At 40.0% G+C, this 25,160-nt stretch overlaps 1 protein-coding gene across 1 annotated transcript; it reads left to right on the top strand.

The window, feature by feature from the left end:
- The first annotated feature begins 1,628 nt into the window (after positions 1 to 1,628).
- Positions 1,629 to 18,500, top strand: LOC149841467 (transmembrane ascorbate ferrireductase 2-like). Its single transcript, XM_090003865.1, has 4 exons — positions 1,629 to 1,930; positions 3,045 to 3,093; positions 17,632 to 17,831; positions 17,919 to 18,500. The coding sequence occupies exons 1-4, from the start codon at positions 1,784 to 1,786 to the stop codon at positions 18,222 to 18,224; spliced, it is 702 nt and encodes a 233-aa protein (XP_089859991.1). The 5' UTR covers positions 1,629 to 1,783; the 3' UTR covers positions 18,225 to 18,500.
- Positions 18,501 to 25,160: the final 6,660 nt, after the last annotated feature.

The raw sequence follows: 25,160 nt of genomic DNA, 5'->3' as shown, positions 1-25,160 counted from the left end.
ACCCAATAGGTATCTCCCTTCTACTTAAATAAGCTGTTATGTCTAATTTTGATCCAAATACATATTTGTATCCAGTTTAAGAATCCGTATCCTGTTTACTTTCAAGTGTATTTTGCTTGATCTGAACTGATAGATGTGTTTATCATTGTTTACTCAATAGAGAACATATATTTGATTAAGATTTTTTAGGCTCTGATGTGCATTTTAAAGAGGTAAAAATCAATGACTGATATTATATTAAAATCTGATAATAAAATATTTACATTTTTTATCAAAAATTTACAAGAATGCTTTTTATGTAAATAAACAATGATAAACACATCTAACAGTTCAAATCAAGCAAAAACTACAATTTTTTTCCTATAACAGAGCTGGGCGAATTAGGGTGTCCTCCCATTTACAAAGGGCGTTAAGCCAATTCAAACAGGCCCATACTACCAAGCAGTTATGCAGCCACTCATACCCGGTGGGGGTTCGAACTTGCAATGTCCCGTTACATGGTGGTGACCAATGTTTTTTTCTTTTGAAGAAAACTTAAAATTTTATTGAGTGGAATATTGATGATGAGACATCAACCATAAAACAAAATGACATTCGATCGACCTGGTTAATCTTGTTGAGCTAGATGGCAATGTTGATGTAATCAAGGCCGTCTTTAAGCCACTTGATGGAACCATAGTGACAAACGTTTTTATCGGCAGAATCTGTTTTTTCAAAAACTCGCAAGAAATTGATTTTTTTTCATAAATCTCACATTTTTTGGCTAAATCACGGCAATAAAATAAATAATTTAAAAATATAAAAATTATTTGTTATAAGAAAATATTAATAACAAATATTTAAAAAAAAGACAGTTTTTTCATGATAAATAGCTGTTTAAAACATAAATATCGTGTTTAAATCATGGTATTTATGTTTTTTCATAAATCTCACGATATTTTGAAAATCTCGCAAGAAATTGCCGTTTTAAACTTTTAGGCAATTTCTAGTGATATTATCACGAGATTTTCATAAATTTTGCGATATTTGTCACTATGGATGGAACACATGGTTGTCAACGTTGTCAGTATCGGAATCAGACCTGTATTCCGATTCTCAAGTGAATCGTTCTGAATCAGCTAAAAAATAATTTAAAAGCATTAAGAGTCAATCAGAATGTGACACATGTTAAAGCCATTAAAATATTATTAAAATAATAATAAAAATAATTTCAATGTTTTTATATTTATTAAAAAATAGCCGATTCATGTTTAAAAATAATCTTTTTATCACTTTTGAAAAAAAATCAAACTTTCGTGTCGAATCCAAATCCCGCATGCACGAGTCCGTCCATCATTGTGACATATGGCATCAAGGGCTATGAGAAAATCGTGACTCGTGAGACCCGTCTGCAAGGTAAGCAATCCAAGCCGCTTGGGATGCCGTTCATTCGTCGCATGGACGAACGGCATCAGAAGCACCCCCGGTCAGGTCAGGTGCACGGTGCACCCCTGAGACGTCGACCTGACCCGCTTCCAGTGCTCTCCCGTCCGTACCGTTGTTCCTACTCGGCTGACGTGGCCTTACACTCAGAAATCAAAACTTCAGGTCAACTGGAAGGAACGAAATAAACTAACCGATCACGAAACCCTAACGCCCTCAGGGAGTTCGAAAGAAAAGGAGTCGCGAATCGCGTTTCCCCTCCGAAGAGAGATCCCAGCGATTCCCAACAGAGTGGACCCTGAGACTGAGAAAGGGACAGAGGCGGGGACGTCTTCTCCAATCTCTCTCTCTCTCTCCGCCCATGGCGGCTCCCGTCGTCCGCTTCCCGCTCCTCGTCGTGTTGGTTCGAGCCACGGGAGTCCTTGTGGCCGCGTTGGTGCTCGTGTGGGTTATGCATTTCCGTGGAGGAATGTCGCTCATCTCCCAGGACAAGTCCCTCATCTTCAACGTAAGCTCTCTCTGATCCCGCTTGCTTCTTTCTGAGATGCTTATCATACTATGTCTTCTTGGATTTTGAGCTTATTTCTGGTTCTTGATCCTGTGAAGTGGCGGGGGGTAGAGAATGAGTAGATCGGAATCCGAACCGCGTTTTCATTCTGTGATGCTGTGTGGTTTAGTGTTCTCTCTCTTTATGATCCCGCTTGCTTCTTTCTGATATGCTTATCATACTGTTCTCTTGGATTTTGAGCTTATTTCTGGTTCTTGAGCCTGTGGAGTGGCGGGCGGTGGAGAATGAGTAGATTGGAATCTGAATCTTGTTTTCTTTTTGCGATCGCGTGTGATTTCGTGTACTCTCTCTCTCTCTCTTTCTGATCCCGCTTGCTTCTTTCTGATATGCTTGTCATGCTCGGTGTTCTTGGATTTTGAGCGTGTTTCTTGTTCTTGATCCTGGGAAGTGCCGCGCTGAGAATGAGTAGATCGGGACCTGAATCGTGTTTTCTTTTTGTGATCTTTTGTGATTTAATGTTCTCTCTCTTTATGATCCCTCTTGTTTCTTTCTGATATGCTTGTCATGCTCTGTCTTGGATTTTGAACTTGTTTCTGGTTCTGGATCCTGTGAAGTGTTGGACGGTGGAGAGTGAGTAGACCGGAATCTGAATCGTGCTTTCTTTTTCGATCTTGCGTGGTTTAGGCTATGTTTGGGCGCGTTATCCTGTTTCATGTGCTTAGTTTTGACCAGATTCGTTTTGGGTGATTGCCTATTTCTCCTTTGATTCATCTGAATAGCTTCTGCATGCAAGCCTTATTTTTCATGAAGTTCTTTTTTTTTTTTTGCTTTTCTTTTTGAGCTAGTGAAATAAACCCATTTTAGGGTTTATATTTTTGTAGGGAAGATTGACATGGTTGGCACAATTAATTTGTGTTCAGGCTTATTTCAATGAAAGTTCAGAACTCGATGCCCCGCTTAAACCTTAGGGTTGGTTAAATTTATGAAGGTCAACAATTTTTCATGTGATGATGGGAAGAAATTTTCTCCTTTGCCGTCTGAGTGATTTTAAATTCAGATTACCATTAAACTCTTTCTCTATCTTACTTGGTGGTTGGTTCTGCTGTCAATCTAGGTACATCCTGTACTAATGGTTATCGGCTTCATACTTGTTAGTGGTGAAGGTATGGTAGTTTCTCTTCTAGTATATAATGCTTATTGGGTTGAATTTTTAAATTATTTTGCTGTCTATCACAGGGAAGTCTGTAAAATTAAGTTAAATCAAATTGGATAACTTCAGATAAATCATCATGTTTCCTTAATTCTACTCATATCTGGATCCTGAAACCATTTCTTGCCAATCAGCTCCTCTGCATCTTTGTAGATACTAAATCAAAGCAAAACAAAGCAACATTCTTTTACTTGTTCTTGGTCATATATAGTCATTATGGTGAAGTTCTTTCAAACTCAAGGAGGATGACACAAATCTTGTGCCAAACAGAACTTAGCAATGAACTTGGACATGGTGGATATTGGAGGGTTATTTGAAAATTCTGCGACCATTTATCCTAGTTGGTGAATAGCCATGTTAGGGAACATTATGTTTTGTTTCTCTTGCTATTGAAGAGATCATGTTAGGGGCTTCTCCAAATGAAAGACCATAAGGAGTTCAATATCTCATTGATAATTTGATATTGATAGTGATTAGGGTAAGGTACACAGTACATATCTATGATATAAATGTTCAATTGATAGTTTGCAGAAGTTAAATGTATCAATGAGTGACTTCTAAAGGGGATTTGAATTGATCCATAAATCTGTTGAAACATTGCTGGAGCCTATGACATACTTGGCATTGTGATGCAGTGCTCGTCGGGGAGGAGAGAAAACAGATGCCCACCGTGAATCGGTGTGGCTCAAGCTTATTATTATTTTCAATAAGTTTCAATAAACAGGGGAAGACAATCAATAGTAAGGAGTGAAATGAAAGCAGAGTGCAAATAACAAAAGGAATAAGCAAACTATAAAGAATGACGGCTGAATCTTCAATGTCCTCTACGCAACCCTAGGAGAGGGCCTTTTAAAGGCTATTGATGGACCCGGGTCGCGGGTCCAGCCTTGGACCTGATCCGCGATCCGGGTCAACTTCATTTTGCTGCTGGCTCTGCGACGTGCGAACTCCACCACGCCTGGAGTAGGTGCGCAGGGGTACCTCCCTGCGTCGCGGCTCCGTACCTGCAATGGGGTCATACACGTGGATCCGGTCATCTGCCCTTTGAGGCGGATCGGGTGGCACGATGGGTCCAATCGGGTCCTGCCCTGCATAATTCTCCCCTGGTTGGGAAGAAGTCGACTCTGACGACTTGTTGTTTCCACAGTAAGCATATAGATCAATCACGTTGAAAATAGGGGAAATATGCCAATCATCGGGCAGCTCAAGGAGGTAGGCATTCAAACCTAATCGCCTAAGGATCCTAAAAGGGCCATACTTCTTAGGACTTAGTTTGCTATAGGTGCCTACGGGAAAGCGCTCGGGATGCAAGTAAACCCAGACGAGTTGACCAAACTGAAACTGGACATCACGACGACTCTGATCTACGAAAGCTTTGTAGGCCTCATAGTTTTCGACAAGTTTGGCATGGACCTGTCTGTGAATGTCACGCATATATTCGACGGCATCAAAAGCATCTGGAGCTGGAGCTAGAAGATCTGACACAGGGGCTAGATCAACGACATGGGTGGGTGACCGACCATACACCACTTGGAACGGAGATTTACCTGTAAAACGGTTAATGGAATTGTTATATGCGAACTCGGCTTGAGGCAATACGAGGTCCCAAGTTTTGACATTTTCCCCTATTAGGCTCCGTAATAAGTTTCCTAAGGTGCGGTTCACGACTTTGGTTTGGCCATCGGTCTGGGGGTGGTACGCACTACTGAACTGAAGCTAGGTCTTCAATAAGGCCCATAACGATTTCCAAAAATGGCTTATAAAACGCGTGTCACGACCAGAAGTGATTGTGTGGGGTAGACCATGGAAGCGGGCAACGTCCTTGAAATAATAGGACGCGACTAAAGAGGCATCAGTGGTTCGCTTACACGGGACAAAAATAGCCATTTTGGAGAACCAGTCAACAACGACTAAAATTGAATCAAAACGACATGGCGTTCGGGGGAGGCCCACAATAAAATCCATGGATACGTGCTCCCACGGCCGTTCAGGAATGGGTAACAGAGTATAGAGACCACTATTCTGACGATGACCCTTGGACACTTGACACACATGACACCCTTGAATGAACTTGACAACATCTTTTCGCATTTTGGGCCAAAAGTATCCTTCATCTAACAGAGCGAACATCTTATCATGTCCGAAATGCCCTGCTAACCCTCCTTCATGTAATTCAGAAATCAACTGAAGCCTAAGGGAGAAATCAGGCACACATAATTTGTTCCCACGGAAGAGGTAACCATTATGAATGCTAAAACGGGGGTCAACGGTGCGATCTGAAGAGATGCACCCCTCCCAGACTTGTTGAAAATCAGGGTTCGTGGGGTATAATTCCTTGCACTGTTCGAACCCAATGACCTGACATAGTCATCAGGAGGTTGTTCTTCCTTCCTACTAAGAGCGTCAGCCACCTTGTTCAGGGTACCCGATTGATGGCGAATCGAGAAGGTGTACTCTTGCAAGAAACTGACTCACTTGGCATGACGAGCACTCAACTTCTTTTGACTATTCAAATACTTCAATGCCTCATGGTCCGTGTACAAGACAAATTCCTTATAAATGAGATAATGTCTCCAATAACGAAGGGCTTGTACCACGGCATAAAACTCAACATCGTAAGTGGAATAATGGCACCTGGCACCTGGCCTGAGTCAGCTTCTCACTAAAGAAGGCAACAGGTCTACGATTCTGACTCAAGACTGCGCCAATTCCCACCTTGGAGGCATCACACTCAACCTCAAATACTGCACTAAAATCAGGGAGGGCTAAGACAGGAGCACTAGTCATTTTCTCTTTGATGATCGTAAAGGCTTTTCCCGCAGTAGGCGTCCACTGAAAACTAGTACCCTTGAGGCACTCCGTGATGGGGGCCATGAGGGTGTTGAAGTTTCTCACGAAACGTCGATAAAAAGTGGCTAATCCGTGAAAACTACGGATCTCTCCGATAGTCTTTGGGATAGGCCAATCTACAATCGCACGAACTTTCACGGGGTCTGCCTTAACTCCATCAGATGACACAATAAAGCCTAGGAATACGACACTGGATGTCATGAACTCACACTTTTTTGCATTGACATACAATTTTTCTCCTCTTAAAATTTCTAAGACCTGACGCAGGTGATGCAAATGGTCAGATAAAGATGAACTATAAATCAAAATATCATCAAAATATACCACGACAAACTTCTCTATACAATGGTCATCATATTCATGAAAGTACTTGGGGCATTGGATAGCCCAAATGGCATGACTAACCACTCATACAACCCATCACGTGTCTTGAATGCCGTCTTCCACTCATCCCCCTCTCGGATACGAATATGATGATACCCACTTTTTAAATCGATTTTGGAGAAAATGGAAGCACCAGCCAACATATCAAACATATCATCCAAACGAGGGATGGGAAAACAGTATTTGACAGTGATGCGGTTTATGGCTCGACTATCTACACACATGCGCATGGACCCATCTTTCTTAGGGGTGAGCAGGGCGGGTACCGCGCAAGGGCTCACACTTTCACGAATAAAGCCCTTTTGTAGTAACTCCTGGACCTGCCTCAGCAACTCGGCATGCTCCGAGGGATTCATACGATACGCGGGGAGATTGGGGAGACTCGACCCTGACACAAAATCAATAGCATGCTGTACGACACGCATGGAAGGAAGACCATCTGGGAGGTCATCTGGCATAATGTCGCTAAACTCTTCGATAAGGGGGCGGATGTCCGTAGGAACTGGTAACGACGTACTCACTAAAGGCTTAGCCACCACAGCATAACAATAACCATTCTCCTGACATTGGTTCAAGAAAGAGCGGTAGGATAGTCCAGCCAGTCGGGGAACTCGCTCAGGCTTATCTACCGTGGGAAACCCCATCTCCTTGATGGGGAGAAGGATTATCTTATGACCCTTAAATATGAATGAGTACGTGTTCCTACGACCATCATGAATGGTCTTGCGATCAAACTGCCAAGGATGACCCAACAGGATGTGACACACACTCATAGGGGCTACATCACACCACACCTCGTCGTGGTAGTGCTCCCCCATGGAGAAGCGAACTAAACAACGCTGGGTGCTGGGAACCTCGTTTCCTTTCTTGAACTACACCATCTTGTAGGGGTGAGACAGTTTCTCGGTTTTCAGATTCAAGGTAGACACAACGCTTTCGGACACCATGTTCTCACAAGCACCGGTGTCGATAATAACATCACATGCGTAACCCTCATAGTTGCATCGGGTTCTAAAGATGTTGTTCCGTAGCCATTCTGCAGGGTTCGACTCACGGGGTGCGGTCAAGACATGATGAATGGATAATCGATTGTCAACGTTGCCGTCGAACTCTACGACTTCCCTCTCATCCTCATCCTCGACCAAAGACTCACTCTCACTCTCGGATGCTGACTCCACAATACCTTCGACGAGATGGGTGTTTTTGCCCACAGTGGGGCACCTAGACGCGACATGCCCTAGCTCCTGACACCTAAAACAACGGATGGTAGAATCACTAGGTTTGGCTTTAGACCGTGTATTGAATGCGGGTCATGACTGATCAGGTTTGCTAACGTTTGCTCTAGTCTTTGAGTCACTAGGGGAGCTTGCTCCCCTGGTTGGGAAACCTGGCTTAGGTCGACTAGTGGGTTCACTACGAGAGGTCCTATATTCTTGCTTCCTCCTCAGCTTGTCCTCGATGTTCATGGCATAACTGCTGGCCTAATCTATTGTCTCAACTGTGACATAACTAAAATCATCAGAAATGGCAGGACGACGACCTGAAATGTACCTTGTGACCTGCTGGCGGGCAGTTTCCTCGATCTGCACACGTAGGGAAAGACGATGGAGCTTCGCAGTATACTCTGCCACAGTTCGGGTGCCTCGCCGCAGGGTCAAGTACTCCTTGTAGGCTCTTTCTGTGTGATCTGACAGCACAAATTTTGACTACATCAATCTTTGCATCTCCTCCCATGACTGTACGCGCTCTGATCCCTGCCGCTCTCTCGATCGCTGCAGTTCCACCCACCACGTTTGTGCTAGGCCTCTCAGTCGAGTAGACGCTAGCGAGACACAACGGTGTGGTAATCGAAGAAGAACTGCACGACATACGACCAGTCGAAGAACTGCTCTGCGTCGAATCGCCCTGCAAACTCCGGAAGATCCAGCTTCACTCCGTAGGTCGAGGAGTGTTCTGGTACTTTCTGCTGTCGCGACTCCACCATTCCTGCAAGATACTCGTTTCAGGAGGCGTCGTCGTCCCATATTGCTTCATCGTCTGTGGTGCGGCACTACTCACCTGGATGCTGGTGTTGACGAACTCCACTGAGGGGTGGTTGGTGCTCAGGTCGCATTGCTCCCCGCTGATTCTGCCTCGGTCTGTCCTGCCCGTGGGCGGGAGCCACCTGCGGCCGACGTTGGGGCACCAGAAGGATAGGAGGTCCAAGGTAAGCGGTGTGGGACGGGTGGTCTTCAGGTTCTAACTGGGTAGGAACAGGGTAATACGGGTTTGGGCTATGATAGTGTTGTTGGATCGGGTGAGGTATCAGATGTTGGGTAGGTAGGGGTTTAATGGGTTGGTTGGTGTTTGGGTATCAGGTTAGGTTGGGATAGGACTGAGATAATCCGCTCGATTGGATATGGATCGGGCATAATCCTAGACTATTCGTCGGACCCAGATTTGGATAGGTTGGATCGTGGGTCGAGTTGTGGGGATAAGAGGCTCGGTCTGAACTCGATCCGCGATCCATATGGTGATGGGTCTGGTCTTGACCTAGCTCAAATCCAAACTGGAGCTCCGTCCGGGTCCGATATGGGTCTGGGTCGGTAGTGGATCCATCATGGGGATAAAAATTAACGAGTTGGACCTGATTCGGGACAGCCCGCGAACCAGACCCAACTGGGTAAGTCGGATGAAGGGGTTCTGGGTCCAGACCCGCTCTCTGAGACCCAACAGACGGTCCCAGCGACTCGGGCCTGGGCCCTGTAGCCATGAAGGCTGGACCGGACCCTCCTGGGTTCGATCCAATCAACAGGGCCCCCCTGTTCCAGTGCGCGGGTACGCGAACGCTAGGCCTCCGCGCGCTAGGTCAGGGGGGTAGCAGGCTGTCTCCCCGGGTCGGGTCGACAGAACAGGGCCCGATGAGAGACCCAGCGAAACGCTGGGGCCCTGTCGTCCCGTCTCGACCTGTAGTGCAAAGCTATATATATATATATATATATATACACATACACACTATGTGAGAGACACATTATGCATGAAATACTTGCTTTGCATATTGATTCATGTGGTGAAAAATGTATATATGATTTGAATCTTGTGTATAACTTGAACTACGTAAGAGTTATGTATGTTGATGTTTAGTTGTTTCATATTATGAAATGTGCATGTTCACATATACAAAATACAACAACAACAACTACGCCTTCATCCCAAAACAATTGGGGTCGGCGATATGAACCAAAAAAGAAAATCATTTTGGGTCTTCCACATGAATCCTTCTCCTCCAATCATTTCTATCCAATGCCATGTCCTCGGTGAGGTTCAAAGCATTCATATCCTTTCCTATCACCTCCATCCATGTCTTCCTAGGCCTACCCCGACCTCTTTTAACTAATATATTTTCCCATTTCTCCATCCTTCTAACTGGAGCATCATTAGGCCTTTGCCGAATATGTCCAAACCACCGTAAACGATTCTCTCTCATCTTATTTTCAATGGGTGTAACACCTACCTTCTTACGTATCTCCTCGTTCCGAATCTTATCTTTTATTGTATTTCCACACATCCATCTCAGCATACGCATCTCAGCTACACTCATTTTTTGAATATGATGTCTCTTGGCAGCCCAACATTCCGTATCATATAGTAAAGCGGGCCTAATAGTCGTCCTATAAAACTTTCCCTTCAACCGCAATGGCATTCTACGATCGCACAATACTCCAGTTGCACTTTTCCATTTCATCCACCCAACCTTTATCCTATGATTTACATCTCCATCAATTTCTCCATACTTTTGAATGATAGATCCCAAATATTTGAAACAATCATCCACCGATACTTCTTGCTCACCAAGCTTCACTACACTCCCATCACTACTTCGTTGCTTACTAAACCGACATTCCATGTATTCTGTCTTACTGTTACTCAACTTAAAACCTCTTGCTTCCAATGTCTGTCTCCATAATTCTAACTTAGTGTTAACCCCAGCTCTAGACTCATCAATCAAAACAATATCATCAGCAAACAACATACACCACGACACATTTTCTTGAATTGATCTCGTAAGCTCATCCATCACTATAGCAAATAGGAAAGGGCTTAAAGCAGATCCTTGATGTAACCCAACCGTTATAGGAAAATTGGTTGTCACCCCTGCACAAGTGCGGACATTGGTTACTACTCCTTCATACATATCCTTAATTATACTAATGTACTTGAGAGAAACACCTTTCTTCATCATTGTCCACCAGAGAACGTCTCTAGGTACTCTATCGTATGCCTTCTCCAAATCAATAAAAACCATATGCAAATCTTTGTTCCTCTCTCTATTTCTCTCAATAAGTTGTCTAAGAAGATGTATAACTTCCATAGTTGATCTTCCAGGCATAAAACCAAATTGATTCTCCGATATCATGACAATCTTCCTCAACCTAGACTCAATCACCCTCTCCTAAAGTTTCATAATATGACTCATGAGTTTTATACCACGATAGTTTGTGCAATCTTGTATATCACCCTTATTCTTATATAGAGGCACCAAAGTACTCTTCCTCCACTCATTAGGCATCTTATTTGTCCGCCAAATCTTGTTAAAAAGATTTGTCAACCATTCTAAACCTTTCTCTCCCAAGCATTTTCAAGCCTCGATAGGTATACCATCTGGGCCAACTGCCCTTCTTGATTTCATTTTCTTCAAAGCCTCTGCAATTTCTTTCTTTTGAATCTTGCGCATGAAGTCACGATTCATCTCATGAAAAGGAATGGACAAGTCTCCAAGATCTTGAGCATGACTTTCATTAAATAGCTTATCAAAATAATCTTTCCATCTCTCCTTAATCTCCTTATCTTTGACTAAAACCCTTTGTGTTTCATCTTTGATACATCTAACCATACCCAGATCCCTCGATTTCCTATCTCTCATCTTTGCAAGCCTATAAATATCCTTCTCGCCCTCTTTGATATCCAACTTGTCATAAACCTCCTTATATACCTTATCCTTCGCGTTCCGAACTACTTTTTTAGCTTCCTTCTTTGCTATCATATACTTCTTCAAATTCTAATTATCCCGACTCTTACTTAGATTTCTATAACACTCTCTTTTAACCTTAATAGCTAATTTGACATCCTCATTCCACCACGATGTATCCTTACCTAGCGGTGCACCGCCTTTAGACTCACCCAATACCTCCTTAGCCACCTTTCTCATGCCACCCGCTATCTTATTCCACATTGATTCTGAATTCTCCTCGAGACACCAATCAACTGCCTTAATTACCTTCTCTACAAACATTCCTTGTTTAGCTCCTTTCAGTGCCCACCACTTAATTCTAGGATCTATCCTATGTCTATCCCTTTTGTGGCATTGTCTAATTCTAAGATCTAAAATTAAGACTCTATGTTGTGTAGCTACACTTTCTCCCGGTATAACCTTACAATCGATGCAACAACCCCTATCTCTCTTTCTAAGTAGGAAAAAATCTATCTGACTCGTATTAACCCCACTTTTAAATGTTACTAGGTGAGACTCTCTCTTCCTAAACCAAGTGTTTGCTAAGATCATATCATAGGACAAACCAAAATCTAAAATCCTTTCTCCACTTTCGTTTCTTTCTCCTATACCATAGCCTCCATGGATACTCTCAAATCCATCCCTACTAATGCCTACATGCCCATTAAGGTCACCGCCGATGAAAAGCCTTTCTCCATAAGATATCCCTTGTACTACTCCATCTAAATCTTCCCAAAATTGATGCTTAATTGAATCATCTAAACCTACTTGAGGTGCATAAACACTAATAATATTAATAATCTCCGAACCTAATACTAATTTAATAAGTAAAATCCTATCACCCTTCCTACGGACCTCAACTACATTATCTATAAACTCACGACTCATAACAATCCCTACTCCATTCCTATTCCTATTTATTCCTGTATACCAAATCTTATATTCCCAAGGTTCTATCACTTTTGCTTTCTCACCTACCCATTTGGTCTCTTGTAAACATAAAATATCAATCTTTCTCCTACACATAACATCTACTAACTCTACCAACTTACCAGTTAAAGATCCTATGTTCCAAGTGGCTAACCTAATTTTATGGTCTTGGACTAACTTCTTTACCCCCACCCATCCAACAAAGTGAGGGAACCCTTGCCTATTTGACACCACACTCGGGCGTCGGTGTGACGCGTCGCTTCCGGGCGACGACCTAGCAACCCTTGCCCATTTATCACTGCCTCCGGGCCTATAGAGTACAACGCGTCGCTCAGTAGGGAACGCCCCAACAAAATTCTCATATTGATTCATATTCATAAGGTATGACTAAGTTTTTATGCTGGCTGTCACAGGCCTACCGCAACCCTCCTCCTTTATCCGGGCTTGGGACCGACAGTGGATAACTAAACAGTTATACACAAGCGGAGTTAAAACTCATGTTTTGTTTACACGTATGCATGCATAAAACTCATGTTTTGTTTACACATGCTTTGAGACTCAATTTACGAAATGCAATGTTTCTTGTAGCGATTTAAATATCATGCGATATGAAATTATGAATGCATGCGATAAATGCTTAAGTTCAATAGTGAACTATGGTTCATGAAACTTTAATGGTTAAATGTGTGATTTTATGATTTAAGTGTCATATAAAGTGATGTATGATGTAATGCATATTGATTGTATATATGTTTGTGCCCATGTTGGTGGCTATCAACCCTGAGAGTGGTCAATTGTATTGATGCATGCATCAAATAGTTTTCACTGGATATGGTACTTGTTGAAGAACTATTCACAAAAGATTCTCTATGAGGGTGTTCATGACTAGGTCAGGTAATCCGTCTAGAGCGGTAAGTCTCTGTAAGGAAGTACATTGTCCAAGAGCGGGTAGCCCACTAAGACGGTATATTCCTGTGAGGAAATGCATTATCTAAGACCAGACATACCATTTGTGTAGGGTGGTAACTCCTTGTGAGGTTATACATTTCTTATATAGAGGCACCAAAGTACTCTTCCTCCACTCATTAGGCATCTTATTTGTCCGCCAAATCTTGTTAAAAAGATTTGTCAACCATTCTAAACCTTTCTCTCCCAAGCATTTTCAAGCCTCGATAGGTATACCATCTGGGCCAACTGCCCTTCTTGATTTCATTTTCTTCAAAGCCTCTGCAATTTCTTTCTTTTGAATCTTGCGCATGAAGTCACGATTCATCTCATGAAAAGGAATGGACAAGTCTCCAAGATCTTGAGCATGACTTTCATTAAATAGCTTATCAAAATAATCTTTCCATCTCTCCTTAATCTCCTTATCTTTGACTAAAACCCTTTGTGTTTCATCTTTGATACATCTAACCATACCCAGATCCCTCGATTTCCTATCTCTCATCTTTGCAAGCCTATAAATATCCTTCTCGCCCTCTTTGATATCCAACTTGTCATAAACCTCCTTATATACCTTATCCTTCGCGTTCCGAACTACTTTTTTAGCTTCCTTCTTTGCTATCATATACTTCTTCAAATTCTAATTATCCCGACTCTTACTTAGATTTCTATAACACTCTCTTTTAACCTTAATAGCTAATTTGACATCCTCATTCCACCACGATGTATCCTTACCTAGCGGTGCACCGCCTTTAGACTCACCCAATACCTCCTTAGCCACCTTTCTCATGCCACCCGCTATCTTATTCCACATTGATTCTGAATTCTCCTCGAGACACCAATCAACTGCCTTAATTACCTTCTCTACAAACATTCCTTGTTTAGCTCCTTTCAGTGCCCACCACTTAATTCTAGGATCTATCCTATGTCTATCCCTTTTGTGGCATTGTCTAATTCTAAGATCTAAAATTAAGACTCTATGTTGTGTAGCTACACTTTCTCCCGGTATAACCTTACAATCGATGCAACAACCCCTATCTCTCTTTCTAAGTAGGAAAAAATCTATCTGACTCGTATTAACCCCACTTTTAAATGTTACTAGGTGAGACTCTCTCTTCCTAAACCAAGTGTTTGCTAAGATCATATCATAGGACAAACCAAAATCTAAAATCCTTTCTCCACTTTCGTTTCTTTCTCCTATACCATAGCCTCCATGGATACTCTCAAATCCATCCCTACTAATGCCTACATGCCCATTAAGGTCACCGCCGATGAAAAGCCTTTCTCCATAAGATATCCCTTGTACTACTCCATCTAAATCTTCCCAAAATTGATGCTTAATTGAATCATCTAAACCTACTTGAGGTGCATAAACACTAATAATATTAATAATCTCCGAACCTAATACTAATTTAATAAGTAAAATCCTATCACCCTTCCTACGGACCTCAACTACATTATCTATAAACTCACGACTCATAACAATCCCTACTCCATTCCTATTCCTATTTATTCCTGTATACCAAATCTTATATTCCCAAGGTTCTATCACTTTTGCTTTCTCACCTACCCATTTGGTCTCTTGTAAACATAAAATATCAATCTTTCTCCTACACATAACATCTACTAACTCTACCAACTTACCAGTTAAAGATCCTATGTTCCAAGTGGCTAACCTAATTTTATGGTCTTGGACTAACTTCTTTACCCCCACCCATCCAACAAAGTGAGGGAACCCTTGCCTATTTGACACCACACTCGGGCGTCGGTGTGACGCGTCGCTTCCGGGCGACGACCTAGCAACCCTTGCCCATTTATCACTGCCTCCGGGCCTATAGAGTACAACGCGTCGCTCAGTAGGGAACGCCCCAACAAAATTCTCATATTGATTCATATTCATAAGGTATGACTAAGTTTTTATGCTGGCTGTCACAGGCCTACCGCAACCCTCCTCCTTTATCCGGGCTTGGGACCGACAGTGGATAACTAAACAGTTATACACAAGCGGAGTTAAAACTCATGTTTTGTTTACACGTATGCATGCATAAAACTCATGTTTTGTTTACACATGCTTTGAGACTCAATTTACGAAATGCAATGTTTCTTGTAGCGATTTAAATATCATGCGATATGAAATTATGAATGCATGCGATAAATGCTTAAGTTCAATAGTGAACTATGGTTCATGAAACTTTAATGGTTAAATGTGTGATTTTATGATTTAAGTGTCATATAAAGTGATGTATGATGTAATGCATATTGATTGTATATATGTTTGTGCCCATGTTGGTGGCTATCAACCCTGAGAGTGGTCAATTGTATTGATGCATGCATCAAATAGTTTTCACTGGATATGGTACTTGTTGAAGAACTATTCACAAAAGATTCTCTATGAGGGTGTTCATGACTAGGTCAGGTAATCCGTCTAGAGCGGTAAGTCTCTGTAAGGAAGTACATTGTCCAAGAGCGGGTAGCCCACTAAGACGGTATATTCCTGTGAGGAAATGCATTATCTAAGACCAGACATACCATTTGTGTAGGGTGGTAACTCCTTGTGAGGTTATACATTTCTCATACCAGGCGATCCGGCATGGATCTTATGAATATTTGTATGATTAAATAAAATGTTATGATGAATTGTGATGATCTATTGAGTTGATTGAGATAGCCAATTATGAATTTATAGATTTGACTTTTCTGTTGTAGCATGATTATATATTGAACTCAGATGTAAGAATCATATCCTTATTTATTTTAGATCTTGATATAAGGTTATGATTGTGACACTGATGTTAGCGTATAAGTGAATGACACATCAGGCCTACAAATGACTAGTTTTGACTTATTAGGTGAATGATACGTCACGCTTACATAGTTTCATTGCAAATGATTCCATTATGATTGTCTGAGTGAATATATCACACCTATTTATCATGATTGATGTGTATCATGAATATCTAACTAAATTACTTAAAAGGTATATGCTTGTGTTTCACGCTGGAATGGTCAAATGTGATTTGACTTATTATTTATAAGAATTATGAATGCATATGAAAATGATGCAATAATCTGAATGTCTTAGATGCATATATATATATATATATATATATGTATATTTATGTGATGACTTGTATGACTTGAATGTATATAGATTATGCTTTATTATATGAGTTAAGGTTGAATATAATATTAAGTGATGAAATGCTTTTAAATACTTTATATTCGAATGCTTGAAATGAATGACTCATAGGACGTTGTTCCCTTGTCTATCACTTGACTATTGATGAATAATATATCATGTCATTACCTTTAAATGCTTGATATATTTCTTTAAGTTTGAGTTTGGGTTGTTTTACCAGACTTTAGCGAGTCTGACCTCATTTTATAGGGGACAAATAATGTAGTTTAAGTATAATGAGTAGTTGGAGCGAAGGACTGGTCGAGCTGCATCTTCGAGGGTTCACCTCTTACCTTGCGATCTTGGTAGACATGATCTTTTCTAAGTACTTGATCATATAGAGACTGAACTATTGTTTTTATACTCTGATTTGAAATAAAATTAAAATTCTTAATATTTTAGTCTTATATTGTATGTGGTTTGAAATGTGTATATCTCGTACATTTTGATTTGATTGTTATCTTTAGTGTAACCCCGTCCAAAGCTTTAACCGTTTTTTAAAATCATTTCCGCATTATAAGATCTGGTTTATTTATACTTATCAAAAAAAATTTGGTCTCAAAATTTTAATATTTGAACAATAATTAAAGTTAAAATTTTGAGGGTGTTACAGGAAAAGCCTTGCATGCATTGTGATACATCTTGGTCTGATATACCTTATCAAAGATCTACAGAAGTTCCGGCATAATAGCTTGGGACCATGATGGTTTATGCTTTCTGGGTACATCAAATGGACATCTACTGATCAGTCAAACAAGTAGAATATCACTGCATAACTAAGCTTGGGTGTAGCATTACCTGCGGTTCCCCCAGTATGAGAATCCGTCGTGTGGCCGCTGTGTAATCTGTACTTGGTACATAAACATGCTTACCCTTGTGAAAATCTAACCGGTAGTTTCCTTTCTCCTATGCTTTTCTTCATCATTCATGAAGTGCCAAGATCCTCCATATTTTCTTGTGTAGCATGGGTCATTATTGCCCTAAGTGTACTAGTCATTACACAGGTACCAAATGGAAAGCACGATGCTGGAAGTGTTATAGAATTAGTTTCTTTGAATTGTCTTCTGTATTGATAATACTGATGAGATGACTCCTTAGACATGACAGAAAGTTGTAGAAAGACCAGACTGACTTTGCATTTTGGAAGCTTGCAATTGATTTCATAATGCTCATTCTTTTGATTTCTGATCTTCCTCTTTCATTTGGCATGACTGCAGGCATGTTGGCATACAAGACTGTTTCAGGAACAAAAAACTTCAAGAAGGCTGTACACCTCATTCTCCAAGCCCTTGCTTTTAGTTTGAGCTTACTTGGCCTATGGGCAGCTTTGAAGTTTCACAATGACATGGGCATTGACAACTTTTACAGTCTGCACTCATGGTTAGGTGTAGCTTGTCTTCTCTTATTTGGAATCCAGGTAGAACCCACTCTCTCTCTCTCTGTGCAATGTTATTTGATTTACTTATGTTTTCTTATTTCTAATACACCTAAGTTGTTTTTTTAGTGGGGTATTGGATTTGGAATGTTTTGGTATCCCGGAGGTGCAAGAGGTATCCGATCAAGTTTACTACCATGGCATGTTTTCTTAGGTATTTACATCTATGGGATGGCTATTACAACTGCTGTTACTGGCATCTTGGAGAAACTTACCTTTTTGCAGGGCAGCAAAACCATAACACGTTACTCTGCTGAGGCATTGCTAGTGAATTTGTTAGGCGTTTTGATTGTGACTTTAGGAGGAGTTGTAATTTTAGCTCTTGTTACCCCTTCAAATAGCAAAGTCGATGCCCATCGAGGATCCTCTGAGTAGGCACTAAGTTTTTATGGTACTTTCTGGAATTTACAGTGAGATGAGTGATAATCTTGCACATTACCACTGTTATACCATATTATTCATCTTCAACTTTGCTCAGTAATTATTTTGGTGCTCTGTAATTTCTATCACAATTTAGATGCACAGGATCATTGTGACAACTAGCTTATCTGTCAAAACAAATGAAATTTGTTTTAAACACTATTTCTGCCCTTGTATAAGAGGACTTGATCCTTGTACATGAGAAGAGAGAAAGAATGACCTTTTATTGGATGCTGATGGATTTCTTTCATTTTCTTTTGTTTTTCTGCCATCATAATCTTGCTAAAATTTTATGCTCTAACATGTATATTGTATCCAGTGATATTTACAGTTTTATGATCATATGATTTTTGCAAACCGATTTGAATTGGTAAAATAACATTCATGATAAACTCAGAATTATAAGCAGTGCAGGATGCCTTATGCCCTATGCTGGATTTCTGGTTCTCTATTGGAATGTTTTGTTTGCTGGAGAAGTGTTGTTTAATCTGTTGGATGTTAGTCTGTTCCACAGTAACCAAGAAGTTATTTGACATAAGCAATTAAAGTGGTTGTTTTTAAAATCCAATCCAGAAGTGGCTGCTGGTGCAAATTTGTATGACCATCTTCTAAGTTACAAATCAGATAGGTTTCTTTGTTCATGACCAGGAAACCCAATTTCTTTTCCTGGACCTTCAACTTCTATCATCTGTTACTGGGTTCAGGTTGCCGATGTTATGGGTGAAATGATCAAAGTGACCACAAAATTGTGAAGCATCTTTTCTGATAGGGCGAGGTGGCTACATTGTTGGACTCGTCCCATGTGCTCATCTGGCACATTGTTTTGTTTACAATGTTGTCAGTATCCTTGCGAAACAGCCTGAATCGGCCGATTCTTATTGTATTGACCCAAAATCGATAAGAAACAGGCTGAATTGACTTATTTTTGTAAAATGCATAAAAATAGTTTTTAATATTTAATATTATTTTATTATTTTACTGTTACGTGTTATCTCCTTGTTGAAAACTGGTTGATTCAGGTCAGAATCGTAATCGTCTGACTCCCTTAATCGTTTTGAGAGATAATGACAACATTGCTCCATCAGCAATGAGTCCATGACCAGGTAAGGGCATTGATAGAAAATGTCAAGGGTTATTAAAAACGGAAAATGATCGTAGTATCCTTGCAAAGTGGCGTATTTTTTTTAAATAGCAATTTGACAAAATTTTTTGCACACCCAAAACTGTTGATTCTCGATTTTTTAAGACATTTTTGCCCACGCATGCAAACATACTGAGGTTTAGGTGATATAAAGTCATGTTGTAGGAAGTTTGCTGTCACGGGCTTAGAAGCAAAGGCCCTCGCGATGTACATGCCTCACTCTGAAGGCTCGGTCTGGGACATTCACAACCCTTCAATAAAAAGAAGATTATGCAAATATTTACAAGTACAATACACCATTTATAAATACAACACAAACTTCGTGAATATAACTTGCAAACTTTATCTAAGTAAATGCTCTTTGAGGAGATCTACAAATGTGTGTAACATTCACGAATGCCTGCTGTGAATGTCTTTAATTTTTGTGTTTTGACGAGACCTTTACAAATACAATACGACTTTCGCAAATATAGTACGACATTTGTGAATATAACCTGAGAACCTCTTTGAAATAAATGCTTTTTGAGGAGGTTCGCAAATGCATGTTGACATTCACAAATACTTGTGAATGTTTTCGACTTTTGCAAAGTTTGCAAGTAGGACCCTCACAATTAAAGACAAACTTCGCGAATATAGCCTGCAAACCTCATTTGAGTAAATACTGCTTGAGGAGGTTCACAAATATTGTACTCCATTAAATAAGTACTTATCGATGAGATCTGCAAATGTATGCTTATATTTATAAATATTTTTATACGTGGATCTTGTATCTCATTTATGAACTTTTCGAACATTCACACATTGGATATGATATTCACAAAATTTCTAAAGACTTAAATGCGAATATCTCTATTTTTTTACGAATGTTCGTACTAGCACTAAATGCGATTCTTCAATATTTAAAAAATAACGGTTTACATTTTAGTTTTTTTTTTGTGCATTTTAGGGTTTTGTTTGTGGCCCCCAACTCTTTTTACCCCATTGTGTTTTTCCAAAAAAAAAAAATTCGGTGTTATTCCGGCAATTATTTTTTACCACACTTCATCGATGACTTTTTACGCATTCGGGATATCATCAACAACGGAGACATTTTGGTAAGCATATCTTTAACTGCTGATACGATTACTTTTTGAAAATTTTGGCCTGAACATATTATTTTAACTTAACATTGGCATGAATAAGTTATTTTGGCGTTATGTTTTCCTGTTCAATAAATAGATAAATGTACAACTCGATTCCCAAATGAAATGTGTGTTGGGATTGAATGTAGCCAACAATCGGTTATGCACAATATGCCCAGCTCTCCACCCAAGCCACTCATTTTTGGCTTTTTGTGTCCTGTGAGCCTCGTTGGTTCAAGGGAGGATCATGTCCAATGTGATTGCACATTTTTAGCGTGTTGCTGCATCTGATCACAAAGTTTGCAATCGCATTGCACCTGATCTCAGTTCCTTCGCTTCAGCCACTGTGTTGAACCCGAGTTCTTTGTTCATTGCAGGTCTTGTTCTAAAGCTCAAGGTTCATAGACAGTTGGTCAACATTCCATAACAAGGGTTATGCGTTCTTAATGACGACGATTGCCACCTTCTTTGACAGGTCAAAATCAAAGTAATTCATGTTGTTTCCACACCTAAAGAAATTTTAAGTATTCAAATGAAGATACTAAAAGTGAAAAAGAAGAGCGGATACTGCATAGTGAATTGTAAAGTCTAACTCCAGTTTAGTATTTGACTGTATGCCAACCATTTTCCTTAAAAAAAAAAAAAAAGACTATGCCAACCATTAATTAGTTCTGGGTAGAGTTATGCTGGAGCAATAATAGACAAAAGCTAATGAGAAGAGGGCTATAAAATACATATAAATGCCATGAATTTCTGGGCTTTACAAAACGAGAGAGAGAGCAACGGATAAATCTTGTCATATGCAGTCGTGTAGAAGCTCATGTCAAGGTCATGGAAAGTGTCAATTTACTGAACTTTGTGCTTTGTGGGTAACACGTTTATGCCACCATTGCAATGTGGGGATATGAATCTTTCTCTCTCTCTCTCTCTCTCTCTCTCTCTCTCTCTCTCTCTCTCTCTCTCATACACATGCACATGCACATATAACAGACACAACACATGCCATAAGCACACACGTGTACACACATGCGCGCGTGGATACAGGGCATCAAATACAAAGTGAACAATGGAATTCATCAAATACAAAGTGATACACTAATTACATGTTAGACGTAGTGGTTAAGAAGCTCAGTTTTGCTAGAAGATATATGGTTATCTATCTAGTTCTGTTGGTGCTGGCCCACGCAACTACCTTTTTTTTTTCGTTACCATTGGTTGGCTTTTTATGATAGTCCATGAACATATCAAGCTACTTTTTGCTTTTTCTCTTCTTTTCCTCTAATCTTTTTTTATTTTGAAATTGTTTATCAATTTATTAATCAACCATTGGTAGGAAGCCATGATTATATGACCTTAACATGCATGTTAAGATCTAAGCGCATAAGGTGTAAAGAGTAAATCGTTACATGAAAAGGTGATGTAAAGTGTAAATCGTACAGGAAAAATGTGTAAATTGTTATATAAGGAGGTGGTGTAAAGAGTAAATCGTACAGGGTAAATGTGTACAGGGTAAATCGTTACATTAGAACAAATTGTGATCATCTCTCTTCCACTCATCGTGTAAATCACTACCCATAAAATTCAAACGAATCACAACTGTCATCTTCAAAGAATTACAGGAGCTGCAAATTCAATTTCACGCTACCATAGTGAAATTGGTGCAGAAGGAAAGGCTCACGATGGTGATAGGGTTGCAAGTTCAAGCTCAATAAGTCCTTCATTCACCTTAGAAGAATATCATCAGCTTATGTCTCTTCTTCGTTAGAATGTTACACCACCTCCTTATATAACGATTTACACTTTACATCACCTCCTCATGTAACGATTTACTCTTTATAACACCTTATGCGCTTAGATCTTAATTTTTTTTTTTACATCCCATTTACGACGATCTACTAGAGAACGTCAACCATCTACTCGATTAAAGGATTTTTACTGTGCATCAATTCATTCCTCATCTCAACCATCATCAAAATCGATTGGAGGTATGCGTTTTTCTTTGTCCAATTTTGTTTCCTTTGATAAATTTTCTCCCTCTCATAAACCTTTTCTTGCTAACATATCCAATGATGTTGAACCCACAACCTTCACCCAAGCTATGAAACATTCTTGTTGGAGAGAGGCAATGGCTGCTGAAATTCAGGCCCTTGAAGCAAACTGTACTTGGACTATCACCGATTTACCATTAGGAATCAAACTCATTGGGAGCAAGTGGATTTATAAGATTAAATATAAATCCGATGGATCCATTGAACACTATAAGGCTCGGTTGGTCGTTAAAAGATATTTTTAACAAGAGGGTCTAGATTATCATGAAACATTTGCTCCTGTGGCGAAAATGACTATCGTTCGATGCCTTCTCACTGTGACATCCACACAAAATTGGATTTTACAACAAATGGATGTTCATAATTTCTTCCTTCATGGAGATTTAAAAGAAGATATTTATATGTCTATACCTTCTGGATTTGCACGACAGAGGGAACATCGAGTGTGCAAACTTCACAAGTCCTTGTATGGGCTTAAACAAACACCCAGAAATTGGTTTGCAAAATTCTCCTCTGCACTCCTTGACTTTGGTTTTCATCAATCTCCAACGGACTATTCTCTATTTACTTTTCAACAGGATGATGCCTTCGTTGTATTACTTGTATATGTAGATGATCTCATTCTTGCTGGAAACAAGGAGTCTGTCATTCAAACTGTCAGGAAATATCTACATAATCAGTTTCATATGAAGGATCTAGTTAACTTGAAATATTTTTTGGGCATCGAGGTGGCTCGTGCAAAATAGGGTATATTCCTCTCTCAAAGGAAATATGCTCTAGAATTACTTGATGAAACAGGTTTATTGGGAGCTAAACCTGTTAATTTCTCTATGGAGCAACGACAACATTTCACAAGTATCGAGGGAAAACTATTGCATGATCCAACCATCTATCGACGTCTCGTTGGGCATCTTATCTATTTGACTATAACTCGACCAGATATTTTGTTTTCAGTATATATCATAAGTCGGTTCATGCATGCTCCATGGCAACCTCACATGGTTGCAGCACTTCGTGTTGTCAGATACTTGAAGTGTCATCCCGGTCAAGGATTGTTTTTGTCTTCTTCGTCTCCTCTTCAGATTCATGCTTATTGTGACTCTGATTGGGCTGCTTGTTCGGAAACTAGACGTTCAATGACTGGCTATTGTATTCTTTTGGGTTATACACCGGTGTCTTGGAAGACCAAAAAGCAGCCTACTGTGTCAAGATCCTCAGTCGAGGCCGAATATAGAGTCATGTCTAATGCTATGTGTGAAGTCACTTGGATTCATCTTCTTCTCTTATCCTTAGGCGTATCTCATGTACCGCCATCAATGCTATACTGCGACAATCAAGCTGCGCTGCACATTGCTGTCAACCCCATTTTTTTATGAACGCATAAAGCACATTGATATAGATTATCATATCGTTCATGAAAAATTGTGTCAAGAGCTCATTCAAACTGCTTATGTACACACATCTAAACAGTTAGCTGATTTATTTACTAAGCCTCTTAGACATGATCTCTTCGCGAAGCTGATTTCCAATCTGAGCATTCGTGATCTCCATGCTTCAGATTGAGGGGGAGTGTTAAGATCTAAGCGCATAAGGTGTAAAGAGTAAATCGTTACATGAGGAGGTGATGTAAAGTGTAAATCGTATAGGAAAAATGTATAAATCGTTACATAAAGAGGTGGTGTAAAGAGTAAATCGTACAGGGTAAATCATTACATGAGAACAAATCGTGATCATCTCTTCTCCACTCATCGTGTAAATTGCTACCCATAAAATTCAGACAGATCACAACTGTCATCGTGATTTCAGGATCACAGTTATTTCTGGAAGGCTCTATCATCCTCAACCGAATATCTTAGACGGATCTTTTTCAGTTGTTGTGTTTTTGGTCTCTGTAACTTTCCTTTTCTGAGTTGCTTATCTTGTAATCTCCAGACTGTATATATTGAGTGTTGAGAATACAAAGGATGAACTTTTCATTGCAACTCTCTTGTCATCTCTGCATATGATAACATAGTTGGTTATTTCACAATGAAGACAAACTTACATTGGCTCATTCAATAGGAGATTTTGAGTTTGTTATTGATGCAACTAGTTTTTGTTGTTTCGCTGCATCAGATCGTGTGCCTGAGTCAAATCCATTTGAAGCTATTTTTTTAATATGTTTTAGATTTTTACTTAATTTCTGTAATCCTTTTAGGTTTAGTTCCAATGGCCTCTTAAGTTCTGTTTGGGCTATTGGCGGATGTATGTGGTTCACCCTATTTTTCTATATTTTTGGGGATTTCATATTTTTAGAGCTTTATTTAATACTTTAGGTGTGTTAATTGGGTTGAATTCAAGTGGAAGATGAAAGCTTGTCTCACATTTTTAACCTATTCTTCTTCTATTTAAGTAAATGTAACCTTAAAAAATACTGTGTGACTTGGAAGTCTTCTTTTTTCTTTGTGCGTGTTCTTTGTAAGAGATACCTAAGAATGGGAGAAAGTGCTGTTATCAGTGGGATTATGTGTAGATTGCAGGCCGGTTCACTTGCACTGCCGAGTGCTACTTGTTCGCGTGAAACTTTGCCAGCCTATGCTTG

This window comes from Nuphar pumila, chromosome 4 (assembly GCF_984573655.1).
Source record: "Nuphar pumila chromosome 4, dmNupPumi1.hap1.1, whole genome shotgun sequence".
NCBI classification, from domain to species: domain Eukaryota; kingdom Viridiplantae; phylum Streptophyta; class Magnoliopsida; order Nymphaeales; family Nymphaeaceae; genus Nuphar; species Nuphar pumila.
The sequence above is the reverse complement of the archived record's forward strand: the minus strand, read 5'-3'. Positions and strand labels throughout refer to the sequence as shown.

What these genes read in the sequence shown, in the direction of transcription:
- LOC149841467 (XM_090003865.1), top strand. Translation starts at nt 1,784, where the DNA reads ATGGCGGCTCCCGTCGTCCGCTTCCCGCTCCTCGTCGTGTTGGTTCGA. An exon ending in ACAAGTCCCTCATCTTCAAC is followed by an intron (nt 1,931 to 3,044) that starts GTAAGCTCTCTC and finishes CTGTCAATCTAG; the next exon opens with GTACATCCTGTACTAATGGT. An exon ending in TTCTCTTATTTGGAATCCAG is followed by an intron (nt 17,832 to 17,918) that starts GTAGAACCCACT and finishes TTGTTTTTTTAG; the next exon opens with TGGGGTATTGGATTTGGAAT.